The sequence below is a fragment of the Hippocampus comes genome, unplaced genomic scaffold (assembly GCF_001891065.2).
Source record: "Hippocampus comes isolate QL1 unplaced genomic scaffold, H_comes_QL1_v1.1 scaffold113, whole genome shotgun sequence".
Classification (NCBI taxonomy): Eukaryota; Metazoa; Chordata; class Actinopteri; order Syngnathiformes; family Syngnathidae; genus Hippocampus; species Hippocampus comes.
This window is the reverse complement of record NW_017806160.1, coordinates 289,752-310,662: the sequence shown is the minus strand read 5'-3', so window position 1 is coordinate 310,662 and position 20,911 is coordinate 289,752. Positions and strand designations below refer to the sequence as shown.

The 20,911-nt window shown below is 41.9% G+C and overlaps 1 protein-coding gene across 4 annotated transcripts in view; it reads left to right on the top strand.

Annotated features, from left to right (window-relative positions):
* The first annotated feature begins 20,148 nt into the window (after positions 1-20,148).
* slc26a10 (solute carrier family 26 member 10) overlaps positions 20,149-20,911 on the top strand; it is a 9,755-nt gene continuing 8,992 nt past the window's right edge. Inside the window, exon 1 of one of the 4 annotated variants that reach the window (XR_002171162.1) lies at positions 20,149-20,760. Coding sequence is in view for 2 of the 4 variants with exons in the window: in XM_019895669.1 (XP_019751228.1) it covers positions 20,493-20,760 (268 nt within the window). In the remaining 2 variants the exon portion in view is untranslated. The remainder of the gene's footprint in view (positions 20,761-20,911) is intronic. The other 3 variants (XM_019895669.1, XM_019895668.1, XM_019895670.1) reach the window with 3 other exon arrangements.

Sequence of the window (20,911 nt, the reverse complement as noted above, 5' to 3'; positions counted from 1 at the left end):
ATACTGGAGAAAAACCTTTCGCCTGCAACTGGCAAGGATGTGGATGGCGTTGAGTACGAGATCTAAGAATGTCTCCAAAAAAAGCAGTATAGTTTGGTTCATAAGTTTGCTTTTTGTGTGTGTGTGTGTGTGTGTGTGTGTGTGTGTGTGTGTGTGTGTGTGTGTGTGTGTGTGTGTTTCTTTTGAGACATGCTGACCAGACATTGAGCTTGAATGAGCTTTTCGGATCAAATAGAATCTGAATATTCTGATATGCTGCAGTTGCACCTTGAGACCAGTCTTTTGAGATATAAGCCGTCATTTGGCCATTTTTTTTTGCTTTAACTTACAAATGATTTCTTCTTTTGCTTTGACATGTGAGCAAAAATGTGAGATATGACCATTTCGTGACAGCGGTGAACTCAAACCACTTCACGGCTAGCAGCAGTTTGACAGATAACAATTCTTCAGAAAAAGTCGCTTTGAGCTGTTCAAAGTTTGCTGTCAGATTAAACATAAAAGAAAGAGAATGACACAGTGTGTATTTTAAACAACCACATACTGCAACTTTGCTTTCCTCAATACTCCCAGGCAATGTTCTCTGGAATTTTCTATGCGTCTGAGCATTCACACAACTCCCTGAGCATCCCTTGGACCACGGTGAACAACCTCAGACGTGCATGCGGCAGTCAAACCGGTATCAGACCTGTCCAAAACCTCAGATCATCTCAAGTTATATGATAGATGTGTGACAAAAAAGATCAAACCACACAAAGATATCAAAATAGAGCAAATCATTGAAGAGAGATTCATGACACAAATTCAATCATCCCTAGTTGGTTACTTCTATTTTTTAGCACACACGTCATTTTAAGCAGAACGAATGAATTGCCAATACAATCTGTAGCAATATGGTCCCTAATTGTCCACTCGTATCACGGAAAATACTTCTTTTTATAAAACACAAACATTTCTGATCTCTGAAATACACCAAAGAACCTCTTTTAAGGGGCTCGTAAACCACGCCCACGTTTGTACTTCCTGTGGTCCGCTGACCAAGAATAAGTCACAGCAAATAAACAAATTTGATTGCTTTAACATGACGGTGGGACTTGTCCTATCAGCTGGGCTTGCCTTATGTGGTACCCAAGCCACTTTATGGTCTGGACAAAAGAGCTTTACAAAGAGCTTTTAAACAAAATACATGAAAATTGCAATTATCACGAATGGCTTTCTTTGGGTGGCAAATGAAGGTCGAAAGACGGCCATGATGCAGATCCATGTCCTGGAAAACCTATTTCCATGCCACCCATCTCGTTATGGTTTTAGACCGCTCTCTGACTCATTACCAAGGTCCCCATGCTCCTAATTATTTTCCATGTTGTGGTGATTACTCTGCCAAATGTCGATGTCTTTCTAAGAATAGGAAAGAAACTTTTTTTATTTTTTTTGCTTCTGATCGCATATATCACAAATGGTCCAACACTGACAAGAACAATCCATTCCCTATTCCAAAAAAACAAAAAAAACAAAAAAAACAACCTCATACCATTAATGAATAATTGATTAATTATATTTGGATCATCCCCCAAGACTCATCCATCTTGCAATCAGAAGGAATTCTGCACTTGATGGCTATCTGGGTTGAGAATGAGGATTAGAGCTTGTGTCTGGACTCATCACAACAAATGTACACTTTGTTGCCTTGCCAAATAACACAAACACATTACTTGCTATCACCAATGCGTCATTTAATCCGAATGGCGGGACAATAAATGGACAAAATAATGCACATACTAAGGTCAACAACTTGTATTGGCTAAAACCTGAGTTCTCCAATACAGTGAATCTGCACCTATGCATGGTTTGCTATTCATGAATTCACCAAGTACTGAGTAGCTCCAGTACTATTTTTGTGCTCTTTTTAATCCCCTAACGTGCCACAAGAAGGTGCCAAATCCCCTGATAAGAAAGTGGTAATTGATGTCTTGAAAGTATGTTGAGGGATACCTCTCAACTGTTCTAAAATTTTTACATGTTTGGGGGGGTGGGAGCTAAATTTAGTTTGGGTTGTCCAGCAGAAATTGCAAGAGAGTTTGTTTTTGCTTTGCTGAATTGGATTTGCTCGCGAGCCACTCGACAACCGTGCCACCCAGGCGGCATGATATACAAAGCAATTCAGATATAATCATTAAGGCTGAGTTAGTTTTACTTGCAGCCTTATGACCCCTAATCCACGTCATGGCCTCTTTTTTCAGGGATGAACCACTACTGGTCAAAGTCACCTGGCGATGCTAATCAACGGATCTTGCCACAGCTAGCTGCTTTATTTGGTGCACTAACTGACATTGCTGCATCTAACTTCTCATATCTCCGATTATCTTTGCCAGCTGAAATGAAAAATATATTCCAGCCAGAAAAAAAATCTTGTTTTTTTTTCCGACAAAAATAAAATGAAATTACTTTAACACATACAGTAATGACACTAATAAATGGAAGGCAACGAACAGTTTTTGCAACATTTTTGTGTCACTTTTATGGAAATTGTGCTGCTGCTTCTGGTGTGCATGCCTTGGCTACCTGGTGGCAACATAATACAGACCGATGCATTTACACCGAGCAGGTCAAAACTCCACACAAATACTGAGTTATATTAGTCATTCATTGCAGAGGGGGAAAAAAATGCCTGTGGGTCTTGTTGTAGTATCTGTCTACGTGTGTTGCGCCACCGTTTGTGCTCAAATATTTGTTGCTTGAAGAGCTCTAACACAGTTACAGTTTAGTTAGTTACTGTACTGTAATTCGTGATACGGCAGCCTTTGATATAAACTCAATGTCCACGTCAGGTATGGGGCGCACTTGTGCAGAGTCAATTCATCGAAGGCATTGCAACGTTCCCACTTCAAAGCGTGGGAGAGGCACAAAACGACTACGAGCCAAGCATTTCTTGTCCATTAACAAGGGAGCAAATGCCCGCCATAAAATCTCCAGTCAGGCAGACAGGTCCCATCTCCACTTGTCAAAGGAAACTTTTATCAATACCAAGTGCACTTGAAGTTTGTTTGCATTTTGTTTTCCAGCACTCTTAACAACTTCAGAAGTCAGATCACAGGAGTATCTGATCAAAGCGCTTCATGGTTAGTTCTGGAAACACAGGAGTGCTACGCCACGCTTTGATACGCCACATCAATATTTCAATTCAACAATCACTTGACATGCACCCATACTCCCAGAGACGGAAGACGAAAGGGAAGTGAGTGAACACGGCAAAAAAAAAAAAAACACAAAAAAAAAACGCATTGAAGATAAGGCAGCCTTCTTCACCTTTTCTTAAATGAAACCGCTCTCGATAGCGTTCCCAAAGTACATTTTCATTTGTGTTGGCGGCCGTTCTAACAATCGGAAGACGGTGTTTGCGCAAGGAACGTGGTGTCGTAAAAACGCGAAGGACTTTCTGAAGCAAATCCCAGATTTCCCGACAAAACCAACACGGTGACTGTTGAAAGAGTGAGCAGAGCATATGTTTCATGTTTTATCAAAGGCGAGTAGCACAGGGGCTCGACTGCGATAAAGATGAACACAGTCCATCTGGCGCATGTCACTTTCATGCTGCTTCATAATCATTTCATCACCCCGACAGGATACGACACGCGTCTGAAGGCTGCGGCACGTTTGATGTGAAAGAGGGTGAGGACTCTTGTAGCCCGTCAACACGTGACACAGCCGCCTCCTGATGAACGGGTGGGGAAAAAAAATCAAATTTTTGTCTCTTCTTGTGAAATACACAAATTTCACAAGATTTTGAGAAAAAACAAGTGCTTGAGAAATATTCAGACGCTTGTGAAGCACTCCGAATCTCAACACTACAGAAAACATGCCTGAATAGACAATTCCCTCCAGAGTCCAAATGTATCACATCATCCACATTTAGGAACTGTGTAACTCAACAATTGAAGTAACGTTTTAACACACAAGTGTCAACACATTAGCGGCCCAATAGTAAACACTGTGACATCTATTAATACCAAGAATTGATTACATAGGCCTTGCTAGGTAAGATCAAAGGTCAAATCTATTATTTACAATGTCATCTGCTAAATGACTAAAATACTACATAGAATTAATGGGGTCACTAGGGAATAAACCCAATTAGCAATACACAAAAACAATTACTTAGTCAATGCGTGCTAGTTTATCGTTCAAGAAGGCATCTAATAGAAATAAAACACACGCCAAATCGATTGAACATGCCCGTCTGTAGGTAGGTGTCTCCATCTCGTCCCTCGGTCCTCCTGGCACCTGGTGGGTCACTGCAGTCCTCAGCTCGTTCCTAAGACCTCGGTTCCTGTAAACATTATCGATGTCACCTTTCCGATTTTGTTCCACGTGCATCATTTTTAGCCTTGCTCATGTCCCTGTATTGCCAGCCAGTTGCAGGGCACACTTGGACAAACAAAACATTCACGCTTACAATCACACCTAGGGACGATTTTGAGCGTTCAATCAACCTACCGTACATGTTTTGCGAATGAGGGAGGAAACCGGAGTACCCGGAGAAAACCTACAAAGGCATGGAGAGAACATGCAAACTCCACGGAGGAAGGCCAGGGCCCGCATGACCTTTGCTCTGTGAGGTGGACGTGCTATCCAGTCACCCAGTGTGTTTTCCATATAGCAATAGATTTAATAACATTTATGAATAAAGGTTTAGGTTCAACAACAGGTGCAATTTTTTTAAAGAAACGTGATGGCTATAAATTACAAAACAGAGTGAAATGTGTGTTGCACAAGTCTATTATTGGTCAAACTTGGAAAAAAAAATAGAAAATATCTCAAAAACCGGATATGCTAGAAACTAAATCCAGACACTTTTGAAATATTTGCTGTTGACCAGTTTTATTATTCCAAAGAAAAAACGGGCACAAAAAATACTTAAAGCTTATGAAAATACATTCAGCTTTGGCTATTTCATGACACATCAACCTTTAAAAATCGATCTTGTCAGTAAGGGTCCAGTCTTGACTTAGAATTGGCTGAACGGCACAATATCATACACAGAGTGGAGCTTGTGTTTCTGCTTCTTTTCCAAGCGCTCTAAATCCATGCAAATCCATTTTCCCCAGTCTGGCATTCAAAATTGATGACAACTAATTTATCGAGAAATAGCGGAATTGTTTATTCATAGCGTTTGCTGTGCAGATTCCCTTAAAAGATGAATTCCCAACAATTGCTTGTCGTTGCAATGCCACAAAGGAATGAATAATTAAAAAAAAAAAAAAGCAAACGCAGAGACAATGGGGGGGGGGGGACAACAACAACGGAATTATCAATCATAAAACGTCTCTGAACACAGTTTAGACAAAGATGAACAAAGGTAAATAATGAGCTGTAACGCTTGACGCTATCATTTACAGCCATCAAGTTCATGTGTGTATTGTAGCAGCCGGGGAGAGCTGCCAATTGATCTTATAGCTTTGTTCTCTGGCGCTGGGCGACGGGAGCACCTGTCGTTGGGATCCAGTCTGCTCTCACATGCAGTGATGAAAGCAGCGCAAATGACTTCATTTATTGGTTATTATCACCATCAAAATCACATTTCATTTGACCTCCGTGAAAACCCCCCCAAAAACAACAACAATGCACAAAGAGTCGTTAGACACCCTTCGTTCAACAAGACAAAAATGAAAGGAAACATGGGTGGATGCTACAGTATTACGAAGGAAAACGTGTTCATTGTTTGAAGAATAAATTGAAGGAGGCATTATTTTGGAACGAGGGCATCTTTGAAGTACAAATAAGAATGATGATACACTGCTATGAAATTCTGTACATTTACGGTGAGTTTACAACAGCATCTTACAGGTTTTTTTCAATAATAATTGTAAAATGCTTTTATAAATTCATTCACAGCATGAAAATTGACAGTTAAATTAGACAGTTAATACAGTCCGAAAACTGTGGATTTCTGTAAATTTCTTATAGTAGAGCAGTACCTTTCTGCATTTAAAAAAAATGTAATATAGCAGTAAATATTCAACCCACATGTAAATTAACAGTTCATGTTTGGCTAAGAATAACAAATTGTAATTTAACAGTATAAAAGTGTATTTTCTGTCAGGCGGTGGAGAGGAGGTACCGCACTCCTATCGACATCGCTTGATAAAAAATCTCTTCTGTTTCCTTATTAATCGTGAGTGATTTTGCTTCATGAGCCTTGTTGCTGTATTTTCTGACTCCTCTCTGTTCAACATTGGGCTGAAAGTACACTGACCTGCCGTGTCTTAACCCCCTTTATTTAAACCAAAGAGGAGTAAAAAAAATAATACAGTACAACAACTGAAAGCAAATTTGGAGCTTTATTTTTCCATCACTCTTAACCGCCTCACATTAAATATCATCATGGGGATTGCAGGCATGCCATATTGGCGAATACAAGACTAAACACAAAGATGGGAAGATAAGATAGTTATCAAACTTCACAGTATGATCAATATGTCAAAATGGGCCATCAGAGGTACACTTGAACCTACTACTGTTTTTTTTCAGTTGACACAGACAGGTGAATACTTGGCGCACACATGTTGCTGGATGCGTTTGGGATCGTCTTAAGGTAGAAACACAGTAAGGTTCACAAATTAAGTAAAAGTCAAGAAACAAATTACGGAGTGTCCACATTTCAAAAGCCGCTTTGAGTCACTGCAGCTGAATACGTCGTTTCCCCACACCGGCGTGTGAATGTGCGAGTACCTGAATATCCATTGTGGGCGCTTTGAGTGTGTGACAAAAAAAAAAAAAAACAACCAATAATTTATTATTATTAAATTTCAGATTTAACATATAAACTTGTGTGTACTGTAAAACTAACAGAACACAATAATTCCAATGTCATATACTGTAATCCACAACACCACCCACTGTTGTCCTATGGTAATTTCCTGTAATTCAAAATACAGTACTATACTGTCCAAATTAATTATAGCAGGTGCATTGTAAAATAACAGTAATTTTATTTCCTTCCTGTTGGATTGAAACCATATCTATTCCAATCAAGGAAAAGAGAAAATACATTTTGGTATCTACAGTTTCCTTCAAAGAAAGTGCTCAGCCTTGGTATATTTACAAGGTGTTCTGGAAATCAGGTGTGGATTAGCCAACGCAACAAACACTGATCCAGATAATACTTCTCAGTGTTGTGCCGTCAGGCTTGCTTAGGCGAAAATACGATAGGAGGCCAAACGTGAAACGTCGTAAATATTACATGTGACGCCCCAACAGGCCATCTGGGTTGGGGGCCTAAATTCGTCATGCTAACAGGATCTCATGGCAGGACTCCAGCTGAAATCATGCATGCAAAGTAGGCACCGAGCTACGAGGGCTACATAGGCGGAAGAGCGCCACCCAGCCAGCGCGGGACTCCATTTATTTGTAAACGCCGGCCTGCGATGCCACTCTGTGTTAAGCCCCTCCGTCAGATCAGGCTGCGTAATGTGAGGCGAAGTGTCATCCTGTCAGTGCTGTGCCATGGATCAGCCTGCTCTTTAGCTGCGTGTGTGTGTGTGTGTGTGTGTGTGTGTGTGTGTGTGTGTGTGTGTGTGTGTGTGTGAAGCCAGCCGAGCTCCACGGAGAGGGGGGAGCAAATGACACACAGGTTCTTTCATCTAATCTGCGCGGTGCACATTTGCACCTCACCAAGTTGAATTGATGACTTCTGATTTACATTTGGAGGAAAGAAAAATATATCATTGGGATTGTCATTTTCCTCTTCAACAGGCAAAAAGAATTCTTAATGCACCTACCTGATGTTCTGAGAGCTCGAATTGACGTATTCCTACGCTTCTCGCACAGATATACTGTACATCATAATGTTTGCCGCATCTCTCTGCAATCTGTTCAAGATCGGAGCCAGTGTAGACAAACTTCAACAGGCAAACTTGAGGAGAGTTCACGTGAGAAGGCTTCTCAGCAAGGAGCACCCGGGCCAAGTGTGCTCTACTTGCAGCGGGCTGCGCCTCAACGTCATTCAGACAAACAGAGAGTGACAGGCCGAGCTTTTGGGCGTCACAGTCTGGTTTCTCTCTGGGACTCTGCGCTCGCCTCGCAGCTGAACAGAAGGCTGTGCTTTGCAAAACAAACCAACAAACAGGCAACCTGAAGAGCGTGATGAAAGAGTCGACAAGCATGACACCTCCAAAGTAGGTGAGCAAGTTGACATGTCTGACTTAAAAAGTGCAAATCATCCTGGCACGGTGACCTAAACGCAACCTGCAGGACCTTGCATAGTCCAACAGGCCTGAAAGAGGTTCGTCATCAAGAAAAACGATTCGTAGTCAATCTATTGATGTTGCTGAACTAATTGTAAAGCCGGGGATTCAGAAGCAGATGTTGTATTTCAAAGCAGTCGTGCGCAAGGAGACAGGTTATGATTTATGCTAAGATGTGTGGCTTCAAAGCGCCCAACGAGCCTTCTAAACAAATTGAACAAGTCAAGCGCTATTCACCCAGGACCGGGAGGGGGCCCGGCGCATGCACATCAGAGGCGCAAGGCTGCTGCTTGTAATATCACTCACTTGAAGGAAGAGCGGGGAGTGTGTGTGCGCGTGTTGTCCCACTGGGGGAGAGGCAGCACATGGAGGCTACCACAGAGAGGAATTATGTACGAATGCAGCTGCAACACCTGCGCAGATGCTAAGCCCCCCCCCCACCAATCCACCCGCTGCTAGCCTCCTGGAGCATCATCCACACATGATGTGAAGGAGGTGGGGGGGCACCTTGAGACCTGACATCCTTTCTTTTGGATGGCAAGACGATTTGGGAGGAGATGGAAGAGTTGGTAGAAGGTTTGTTGCCTGTGTCAACACACTGACGCAATTTTCAGAAACACATGAAGTCGGCTACTTGTTGGTGTAGACTGAATGACGGGGGAGGTCGGAGGGGGGGAGTCTTTCAAATAGTTGTCTTCTACATCACACAGGGCGTGTCAAGAAATGTCAAAAACAAATAACTTCCAGTGGATCCTTTTGTAAGCTTGCATTTCTCGCCTTGTTTAGATAAGCAGTCATGAGTAGATAGAAAGTTACATTTGCTCCCTGCTAACAACATTAGGCACACCTGCTCAATCTAAATTGATCCGATGCAAGGAATCAAAAGTTTAATAATGCCTGAACAAGAGCTACGTAATCTGAAATACTCCCAAAATAGGCCATACCTTCCAGTACAATACAGCTAGCATTCATTCAATATAATACTAGTGCAATATTTTGCCAAAGACAAACGATAAACATCATCACACAGTGAACGTGCTCATGCACATTTTCAAAGTAAATCGGAAGCAATACGGTACCTCAAAATTTGGAGTGTGTAACTGTATAGCGTTAAATATGCCCAGTAATTGATGTCCACATTAACCATATAAGTTACATCTAAGGGAAAAAAATCCTATCCTCTGAAAATATTCCCATAATTTAATAGTCTGATGAAACAGTGACACAAAGAAAGTCTGAAAGCATGACATATGAGATTCGACATCTGATGTTGCCGTCGTATCGATCTACAACACTGTCGACTGCAGCCAGAATAACAGAAATTGTTCAATGATTTGCCCTCTGTCAGTGTCAATCAAAACCAGGCATTTTTCATCACAGAACATCTTGGTAGATTTTTTTTTTCCATTGCATCCCATTGAGACGTGCCTAATCGATGAGCATACAGATTCCTTGACCCTTTCACAGTCAGCGGTTACTACAGTAGACAGATTATCATGTTATCAGGTTACAGGTTATCATTATTGGTGCATAAAAGGGTTAATAACAATTTCTGGCCCATGCTGTATGGAAGTAAGCAAACAGTTGACAAGATCTGAAGAAGATGCTGACTTTGACTTGACAGAAGCTGTTGCCACCACGTTCATGGACTTCTCTCACAAGTCATTTTTTTCCCTCCGTCTTGTTTTCTCCTATTTGATGCAGCCTAAATTGGGATGGGAGAAAGGAATCGCTAAATTTTTAATCAACTTCATCACATCTGCACTTGTGCTTTGAGAGAGCAGCGAGCTTTCCTTTTAACCTATTCCAGCACATTTGCACACCAAGGTAAATCTTGATGCTGGCACTCTTACAGAAAGGAAGGGAAAAATCAAAAATGGAAATGAACTCTCGTGTGTGTGTGTGTGTGTGTGTGTGTGTGTGTGTGTGCGCGTGTGTGTGTGCGCGCGCGCGCGCGCGCGCAGATCAAAGAAAAAGAATTATTCAACTTTTTGCCATTGCTTGATCTTCACAAAAAAGAAAAAAAGAAAAGGAAGAAAAAGTAGGGAGGATCAAAATGTATGAATCGGTTTGAGGTGAGAATATTCTTCAGTTGTTTTCTATCAATGACTGCCCCCTACATTTCCCCACTATTATGTAATTCTAAATGCACACTCGTCACACTGGCCTAAAAGTTTTGAGGTTGGGGGAGTCAGCATGCAATATCTTTTGGAGGTTCGGTAGAGAAGAAGAGAGAGATATTAACAGTTTAATGAGCTCAGTGGCATTCACACGTACACACTCACACACGCACGCACGCACACGCACGCACACACAAACACACACACGCACGCGCACGCACGCACGCACGCACGCACGCACACACACATATTTTAACACTATAATTCATATTTAATTTCTGCATTCCCTGACAAGTTTTATGCATGGCTGATGACATAAAGACTACAGGAACTCCAATCGGACAAACTACATTAGAGAGACAGATAGACTTTAATGGGGAGTCCATTAAAGTCTATCTGTCTGTCAATTTATACATCTCTTTGTTAGCCCACGTTTTAATTTGAAATTAAGAGTTATAAGTAATCATTCATTGGAGAACAGGAATATCGAATCGAAGGTGCAATTTCAGCGGATTTTTTTCAGCCCGTAGAATCCACGTCGCCCTTGGCCGGTCCTGCACATGACGCCAAGGAGTTTTAAGGCACTTTCTTGCACTTGTTTTACTGCTCCCCTCCCCAAGAGGGCACTGCCTCCATGTTGTATTTTACGAGCAGCCAGTACGACTTTGTATGTATTTCCCGCTGTCACTCAACAACGAAAATAAATCTCAATTCTTGAGTCGAATGACAGTACAGTATACTATCAGTCTCTAATGTCCATGGTTGCTTACTGACTATAGGAATAGGCAGAAATTCAGCTCCAAATTACTGTAGTAAAAAGCAAACAAACACAGTACTGAAGTTTCTTTAAAAAAATAATTAATTGATCCATAAGTAAAACACAAGTCGGTACATAATGGAGAACGAGATATTTTTTTGTAGTTGGTCCCTATGTTTGACCACAGCTTGAGAGGGATTCTGGACCCCTTGTCACAGAAGCCCCGTCAAGTTTCTTGGCAGCTGCTTGAAAATTTAACGCATCTGTTCCTTTCACAGCTTTTCTGTTGTGTTCAGGTCTGAAGGCAAAATAGACCATTCTATGAGCTGAATATACTTTTTCTTGAGCCACAGGAGACTTTCAACTTACTAAAAGCTTTCTTGGGGGCTTAGGTTTGAATTGTCCTCAGATCATTAACAATTAGTTCCTGCCATATACTTTGTGGCTGCCCCGACACCGTTCTGTTATCATCCTCAGCCCTCCAGGCAAAATCTCACATGGATCTCCAGAATGAGGGCAATTGATGGTCATTCTGTTTGTCTTCCACTGATAAATAAGAACACCAAAAGTTGTCACCTTCTAACTCAGCCTTTTCCCTATGGTTTTGTAAGCCGGCCTTTTGTGGATCTTCAAGGGGGTCCTTGACATCTTTAGATCATTCTTCAGTCTTGCCCCTTTACATTGTGTTTTATAAAGTGCATTTTTGACTGATAAACAACATTGAAAAATGCAAATTCAGCAGGTCTTCAAATGACCATTTCCTCCTTGGTGTGTGCATGGTTTTTTTTTTTGCTCTCTTGAATTATGACACTCCCACAATAATAATAAGAATATAAAATGTTTTGTTTACGTTCCTTTGGATGGGTTGTAACTGGGTACGTTCCTTGTGTGTTTTACATACTTGGCCAATAAATCTGATTGTGATTCTGATAAAAGTACAAAAAATACTATTGTTGCCTTGCTGATTTTGGATTATGTTCGTGTGTAAGCTTTTATATCCTTCAACGTAGACTTTTTCATTAGCTTTGTAGACAAGCCCAGGAGAGCTTCAGCTTCAACACAACCCAATGTAGTGTGTGTGTGTGTGTGTGTGTGTGTGTGTGTGTGTGTGTGTGTGGTGTGTGTGTGTGTGTGTGTGTTTATGTGCGCGTGTGCGCGCGTGTGCATGGGTGGCGGGGTCTCTAGGCTTTGTCTGCCTGTTCATTGGGGCCATCAGATAACAGGCAGGACAATGGCGCTCCATTCTGAGGGCTCTCTAAAATGAGCAGGAAGCAGTGACGAGCGCCTATTCCGAGGCTTCTGGAGGACTCCCAGGGGTCCGCTCAGCCCTGACGGAGCACGCCAACATTGAATGGCTACAGACACTGAGAGGAAATGAGAAGCTATTGGCCACCCAGCTGGAGCCATGGACCCCCTTTGATGCTACGCTTAAGAAGCATGGGCCGCTTGTAAGAGAAAGGTCGTAAGAGGAGCACAATAAGACCCAGGTAGCAATAAATGTACCATACTACTTTCAAATTTAGTTCACTTCATCAGCAATGAACACCATTTCACATCTTTGTAGGCTCTCACAACAATTTAGCAAGATTTCGCACAAAAACGCAATGCGTGGTTCTAAAGTACACTGGAATTGCCTTTTGAATTTCTTACTTCTAGAACTCCAGAAAGAAAATAAATAAATAAATACATTGTGGAAGCCCAATTTGGGCACCCTGTGGATGAACGGACAATGACTTGAACTTTCCACTGAAGCAACATTTCTTGGTATTGTACTTGACAGCAAGTTGAAGTGGAAAAGTCATTTCACATGGATTTCCTCCAAGGCAACTGGTCCGCTAATGCAATGCAGAGAAATTGTGGGCAAAACGTGAAATGGATAAACACGGCCATGGTGCGTCCAATCCTGACGTATGTGTGTGGATCATGCATCAATGGTCTGTGAAAAAATGAAATAAACAAAAGGTGCAGTGAAGATAGAAGAGTTTGTCACGGTGGAGGCTGTTTGTGAGTCCTACTGAATTAATCAGGTAGGACTCTGGACGGCCCAAACTGTAGGAAGCTCTGGGGGGAAAAAAAAAAAAAAACAAGAGTCATGCTGATGTGCGCAATAGCGACAGACTTGATTTGTCATTATTGGGTACGCTAGATGACCCTCGGAAAAAAAAAACCCATACACATTCAAAAGATACATTTGATGTCATGTACAAGATAAAAAAGGTGCAATCAAATATGAAGGCAACCTTGAGGGAAATGTCCAATGGTTCAAAACTGGACGGAAGAGTTGGAGCAGGTATTCATATCAAGTACACTCCGTAGTGGCTGCTTAATATCTGATGGAGCTTGTGTGTAGAGTGTACCTTCACTTCCGTGCTCCTGCGACGAAGGGAAGTGCTGCATCACCGCACACCAGCCCTGCGGTACGTGCACCATGCCAGGTGGAGAACGTAGAGACGTGAACTCAGACCTGTGCTCGTGATCACTGACAGGCTCACCTTCCGGCCCGCACAATGACAGCACACACACACACACACACACACACACACACAAACATTGGAAAAAAAAGGGGTTTTGTGCATGTTACTTGACTGATATTAAGTGCTGAGGAAAACAATGATTTTTTTTCTTGCACTTGTATTGTTTCTCTTTAGGAATGTACTACTTCATTCCATTCTAATTTTCAATCCTTGGCCCTAGAGTGGCTGACTTATTTTTAAAAATATTTTTACGTGCAACATTGCACATTGTTCATTCTTGCCAGCATTTACATTTTCCACAAACAAGTTTCCACCAAGGGGTACAGTTTGCTTCCGTTTACGCTACACTAAAGCATGAAAAGGCAACTGACTCACTGATTGAGCCACACCAGTCAATGCCCTATATCGACCAAGGTGGCATCGGTCCTTAGCCAACAACCCAAACCCTGCTTTTCACGAAAAAAAAAAAAAATAGAGGGAAAAACTGTAGAATTTTGGACACACTATAGGACAATTGGCCTCAAGTTACCTGTAAGCCAAAAGCAATGTACTCCACAAGCAAAATTGTGTACTATAATTGCAGTCAATTATTGTCAACGCTAATTTGAGCCAAAAAGCTATTGACCTGACTGTTTGTACCTTTTTCAGGGCCATAAAGTCCCAGGTCATTGTTATTTATCACAAGAATACATTGCGTTTGAATATTGCATAATAAAACGAATGGCAGCTCACAAGACCCGATAAAGAAATAATAGTCTTTTCAAAGCACATCAAAGGGCCGTTGAACTTCTGTGCTCGGTTCTTAAGCCTGACAGAAACTTTTTGTGGCGAGGCTGACAAATGACAGCAAATTCATGAGGCCAGAAGGTGTTTTGTTTTTTTTAATTTGGCAAGAGGCAAGACTCACAAAGCCAAACAAGGTACAGTAAACAGCTCATGCTGTTATGAGGAGAGCGACTGATGGACAAATAGAATCAGTCAGCGGAAAGGGATGGGAGAGGTAAGGAGACAGGGACACAAGCAGCACTCAGCCTCAGAGTCAAGGTCATTTCCAACATGCCAGAGGGGGGCCGGGACAAGCATCCCATAAAGCAGATAAAGAACAATTCCAGGAACAACAGCACTGGAGCCTCTCCTTGGACAAGAAGAATAGAAAGACCAGCACACACTCGGCATGAAGAGGACAGGGTGAACTTCAATGCGGCAAGAAAAGCTGAATCACAAAAACATTTGCCAAACATAACAATACTTGTCATCAAAGTGGTTACGCTACGACTCGCACAAAACTGGTTATTGTCTGCCAAAGAGCTTCAACATCAGTCACTTGGATAATGTCAATCAGTTCTTGTCGTATGTGCACTAAATAGCTAAAACTGAGCAATTACGTTCGGCAAGGCAGCACAGTGGAATAGAATACTTCTGAAGTTTGGAGTCTGAATCATGGCTCTAGCCTTCTTGTGTGTTGTTTGTAATTTGAATTTGAACCGGTGGATTTATCGAAAAAAAAAATGTTTCCTATTCTTCACACTAATCGGGAGCCGCCAAGTGGCTAGTTCTCAGTTTCCAAAAGGTTCCTGACAATCTGCTTTATATCCTGTCTCTCTGTCTCAATCTGTTTTCGCTACATTTGTTTTGATTAGATTTAGTTTTTCCTGTGTCCCATCAAGTTCATGTCTTATTATGCTGGTTATGTTTTTGTTTCCACCTGTTCAGCAATCAACTCGGTCCAGCCACTCGCCTTGGCGAGGTGTACCTCGGTTATCTCGTCATTTTGGTTGTATTTACTTCCCCTCTTTCGTTGGGACTTTGTCAGCTCATTGTTCGTGTTGGTGTCATGTGTTGTTGTTTGTCACGTGAACCAAGTCATGTTCTGGTTCCCGTAGTTCTTAGTCTATTCCCTGAGTTGCTTTGTTACTTTGAACCTTGTTTTTTATGGACTTTATTGTGTTCATACTTTGGTCATTCCAGGTACCTTGTGTTTATTTGTAGGAATACACTGTACTACATTTTGGGGCGAATACTCCTGCTTTCCTGCACTTGGGTCCTGCACTTAGCCTCCACACTACAAAGACCGTGACACTCTGTCATTGAAATATTTGTAAATAAACCAATGACAGTTAATAGACTTGTTCATTAATATGGATTAAAAAAAAGACCAGTGCACAGGTGTTCAAAACTCAGTCATTTTTGTTACCACTTGATTAAACGACCGTCAAGTTTAATGGCACCGTTATGATGCTGTTCAAAACTTGATGAACGTTAACACACCTAAGGACCCCCACTAAGTTCTTAACTCTCAAGATGGCAATAGAAAGATAATGACGGATCCATATATTATCTTCAACACCACTTTTAAAACAGGCACCTGTTGCTATTTTGAAACACAAGTCATTATCTTTTATTGCAGGTACTCTTATCATCACACATTAAAAAAAAAGTCTGATGATTTATCACGAAATAGGTTGCAGATAATGTCATAAAATTTCTAATTTACTGGAACGCCATGTTGTAGGGTCGGTGATGGTGTAGTGGTACACTTGCCTGACTTGTCTGCGGGCAGCGCGGGATCGGTTCCCTCTCAGTGACGGTGTGGCTGTGGGTGTGAATGGTCGTTTGTCTCTCTGATTGGCTGGCGACCAGTTCAGGGTGTAGTCTGCCTCCAGCCCAAAGTCAGCTGGGATAGGCTCCATCAACTCCCCGTGACCCTATTCAGGATAAGCGGTGTTGAAAATGGATGGATGGATGGATGGATGGCCATGTTGTGGTGTGGCTCTGATTAGGAGTTATTCCCCAGTGTGGATACTTCATATTTCCAATGAAGAAACTGATAACATGGGTAATAAAGGTCAGTGGTAATGATTTCACATGCTTCACATGGTATATTTTGTTCATCCTTCATCAGCTGCTTGCAAAAACATTGAAACAACATATATGTACCTTTTCGTTTTCGTAAAAAAAAAAAAAAAACCCAAACAAACAAACAAAAAAAAAACCTTCACTGCAGCCCGCAGTACATCTCAAAATGCTTTCGTCTATGTACAGCTGCACACTTGACTCTGGTTGCTGTTGTTTTAATGTAAACTTCTGAATGCTTTCTCCAGCATGAAGGTGCAAAAAGGGTTTCTTCTTGTTTGCGGCGAACATTCCGTATCCCATTCCCATTCAGCGCATTGTTCCTTTTACCACTGATTAACATCTTGTTTAAACAGCTCACAGACAAAGTGCAGCATTTCTACTGTATGTTCATAAATCCTCCAGTGCTGATCAACACAATGGCCTACATTCCTGAAATTGAAAGGAAGTCCCTTTATATCAGTGCATCTCTCCACTTCTGGCGACATCAACATTCTAGGAATATGACGCGTGACAAAAATCCACACATGCATGTCTTTTCAGAGGTTCTTACAGCGTACCACCTCTTGTCACGCATCACCGGGTCTCCTATCAACATGACTCATGCAGTGTCTTTTGCAATCCTTTCTTTTTCAAACTCTGGTTTAAATCCACAACAGTCATTAAAAGTACACATCAGGGTAAAATGGTTTGAGTGGCCCCCTGCATTGTCACTGGATGCGGGGCGATTAGCAAACTCCCTTGTGACTGAGCCGATGAGGTGACTCACTATCCAAATAGGAAGCAGCCGAATGTTCATACCAATGGTGGCTGCATGATGTCATGGAACAGAGGTCTCCCACCGTACCTCCTCAGAGTGTCTTCAAAATTGGATGATTGTGAACAAACCAGAGAACCAAGGCACACTGGCCATCCTCCAAGTTGAGGCTGACTGGAGACTGACGCTAGGAGGTGAACACCAATGATGCTAAATACACAACACTGCAATGAGCAAATTAATAACAATCTTTAATGATTTAGATTTGTAACCACAAAGCATCTTTTAAAGAAAAAAGCAAAGTACAGTCATACATAGGAATACACATTAACGTTTAAAATGCACAGTGTTGTATTGTGACCTGGATGCACAACTTCAAATGGGACATACTGTACCTGAACCACCGCACAGCAAGCGAAGCTGTCAAATCCAACAACACTGCCACGCAATGTACGGGTTCTGCCGCGAGTGTTCATGAGTGGCTGACCGTCAGAGTTTGAACCGCCTGCGAATGGCGTTGCAACAATTGCAGGTGTAACAGCCAATCAAAAATGCACAAAAGATTAAAATTTCTTTGCTTTTAAGCCTTGGTGAGACCCAGCCAGCCGTATTTACCAATACAGTATATATGGTGTGTTTATATGGCCTGTTTCCTCTTTTTGTGGCAATCAGTCCTTCCTTGACATTTGCATTATGCTGCAGTTTTTAATTGCACATCACAAACGTGCGGCGTTCACACTGGAAGTCACGTGTGTTTTTGTAATGTGAGTGAATACATAAAAGATTGGATTTCACAAAAAAGAAAAATCCAAATTGGGTCTCACAGCCTGCAGTGTGAACATCGCCTTAGTCTGCAGCTAAGTGAATGTAGAATGATTGTTTATTTATTTATTGATTTCTCTCAATGGTCCACTTCAGTCACATGTGGCCGCATCAGTCAGTTCAGTGTGCAGTGTGCCTCATGGATCATTTTACTTTTGAAAATGCAAAGAAATAGTTTGTCTCTGGAGTGTCCGCCTGCCTATCAAGTGTGAAATTAAACAACCGAGGAAATGTTGTCATAAACGTGTGTCTGGAAGCAAGCTGTTCCGAATTTTGCTTGACGGTAATAGTACGTACTGTGATATGGTATGACCCCACACTGAGTTTCTCCAGTCATGACTTGGCAGCTCAGTGAAGAGGAGATCGGCCATTTCAAGCAGTTGGTTGAATTAGCGTTGGCTGACAGTATTATCAGTGTTAGTTTTTCATCACCAGCGCACACTCAAATCTGATTTAATCACTGTAGTTCGATTACAGGCATTAAAGATTTAAAAGTGTAAAAATGGAAACTCTTTTACTCTGCACACCGATCCTGTTGCTATGTATCCTATTTGTTTATGCAGAGTTTCACTGCAGTCGATCCCGTCTGACAAAGAACAGCACTCCAAATCAGGGCACACAAGCTCTGATCAGAGTCAAGGTGTGGTTTGATCCGTGAACCAGCCTGACATGTGTGATTGAGTTTCACTGGTCTGCCATGGGTACTAGACTCTTTCCCTGGGGCTGCACACGTTAAAACGCCGGCCAATTATTGACATCCATCCTTCTCGGAAATGAACTCCTTGCTAATAGACCTGGTTTGAGGTTACACCTCAGCTACGCCAACAATACCACTTTGATGTCTTTGCACATGTCACGGTGACATACATTGCACAAGTCCTCTCCAAGCTTTGGTTGGCAACTTAGGGTTTTTTTTTTTTTTTTTTGGGAGGAGGCAGTGGTGGTGGGACAGGTTTATCTTGGGACTTTTTGCCTTCCTGGTCCATATTTGTGCACTGTTTACATGCACGCCTGTCTATAGTGCTTATACTCAGTTCAGTTGCAGGTGAGCTGGAGCATAACGGAGCTGATTGTAGTTGAGAAAGCTGGTTGCCACTCTATCCCAGGGCACATAGAGACCATGAAGCATTTGCACTCATATTTATACCTTCGGCCAGTTTAGAGCATATGTATTAAACATTAAAGTCCTGGGGCCCGATCAGGGCTCTCACATCACTTCGATTTAAATCAGGTGGCCTATTAAAGCAAGTCAACATTGTTGACTTCATATTTCTTGCCACGATGTTTGATTATTTTCATTGAGGCAGAAAATGTGGACTAAAGTTAAAATTATTCTTCACTATTAACAGATATTTCAAACCCCCATCCCACCAATTTCCTTGTTAAATGTCACATGCCATCAAAATCAAAATTTTCTCACTCTTCCATGCAAAAAAAAAACCCATATCTCACTGAGCAGAGAATGCTCAGGTCAGGTCAGGGTTCGTTCAAGGTCACAAATGTTCTCCCGATGTTCTCCAGATGTTTGTTTGGCAACAGTTTTAATTGTTTTTTTTCATGTAGTTAGGGAATTAGGAATTAGGAATCAGGCGAACATCTGGAGAATGTTGATGTGAATGCAAAATACACTACCTGCACAAACACTGGCAAACATTTGCCCCTCAGTGGGATACCAGCTTTAAGGTCAAATGCTTGCGAAATGTTCAAATTCTTGAGACACAAGAACAACTGTTTCAGCCAATTAATATTTGTTTATGAACGTTTTTGCAACCTTTAACTTACCCTTACAAAACAAACAAACAAACAAACAAACAAACAAACAAAAAACATTGGCTAGTGAGCTATACCATGCAAAATGAGTTGGTGGTTTCGGTTTGACATGTACGTGATTTGTTATTTGTTTGCAAGAGCCAATTAAATGCAAATCGAAAATGTGTGGATCATGACATCATTCTCCTTGACTTCTGATTTCAAATACATTTAGTTTGTTATTAATAGTACACAGTAAATAAGAAACTGCAGAGATAGTTTTGTACAGCTAATAATATAATGAGGTGACTCAACATTTCTCAGGTTGTCAGTGACCCTCACTTGTATGTTTTCATGTTCGCCTAAATCTACAAAGGAAGGAACCACTTTTGCATTATGTCGACTCCTGGATTTAAATGTCAAGACAGATTTTGGGCAGTAGGACCCAGAGGACTTGACCGCCCGACAACCCGATGACAACCTGCAGCGGCTCACCTTTCTTTTTTTTTCGTGTCTCCAGTCTCCACTTGAGGAATAAGTCAAGGGTGAAACAAAAAAAAAAGTCGAGCTGGCAGGAAATCGTTGAGGCAACAGGGGCAGACTTTGCTATAAAAGTCATGAAACAATCCACGCGTGTCCGCACTCATTAGACGGGACTTGAGCGGTCATTTGGTCACCTCGTCGACCCCCGCCCACCCAATTGGGCACCTTCGGGACAACATGAGCGCCTCCGTGGCCGTGTACAGGAGCATCTTCACCGAGGACCGCTTCAAACAGGCCTACGGCTCCGAGGAGGACAAGACGAGTGCAAGCGTGCGGCTTTGGGCCAAGCTGGCCGGGAGCTGCAGGTGTTCGCGGCGGGCCTGCCTCCAGCTGCTCCGTCACAGAGTTCCCATTTTCAACTGGCTGCCCAGATACCGCTTCAAGAAATGCTTCTTTGGAGACACGATCGCCGGACTCACGGTTGGCGTTCTTCACATCCCGCAAGGTCAGTCATCAACCTTTCATAACATCTTTAGCGTCAGGTGCATCATCAAACAAGAAGAAGAAAACGCCAAGAGCTTACAAAAAAAGAAGAAGAAAAAAAACGGAGTTTAAAATAAAATATGTCAGTCAAAATAAACTTACTAGATAGAGCA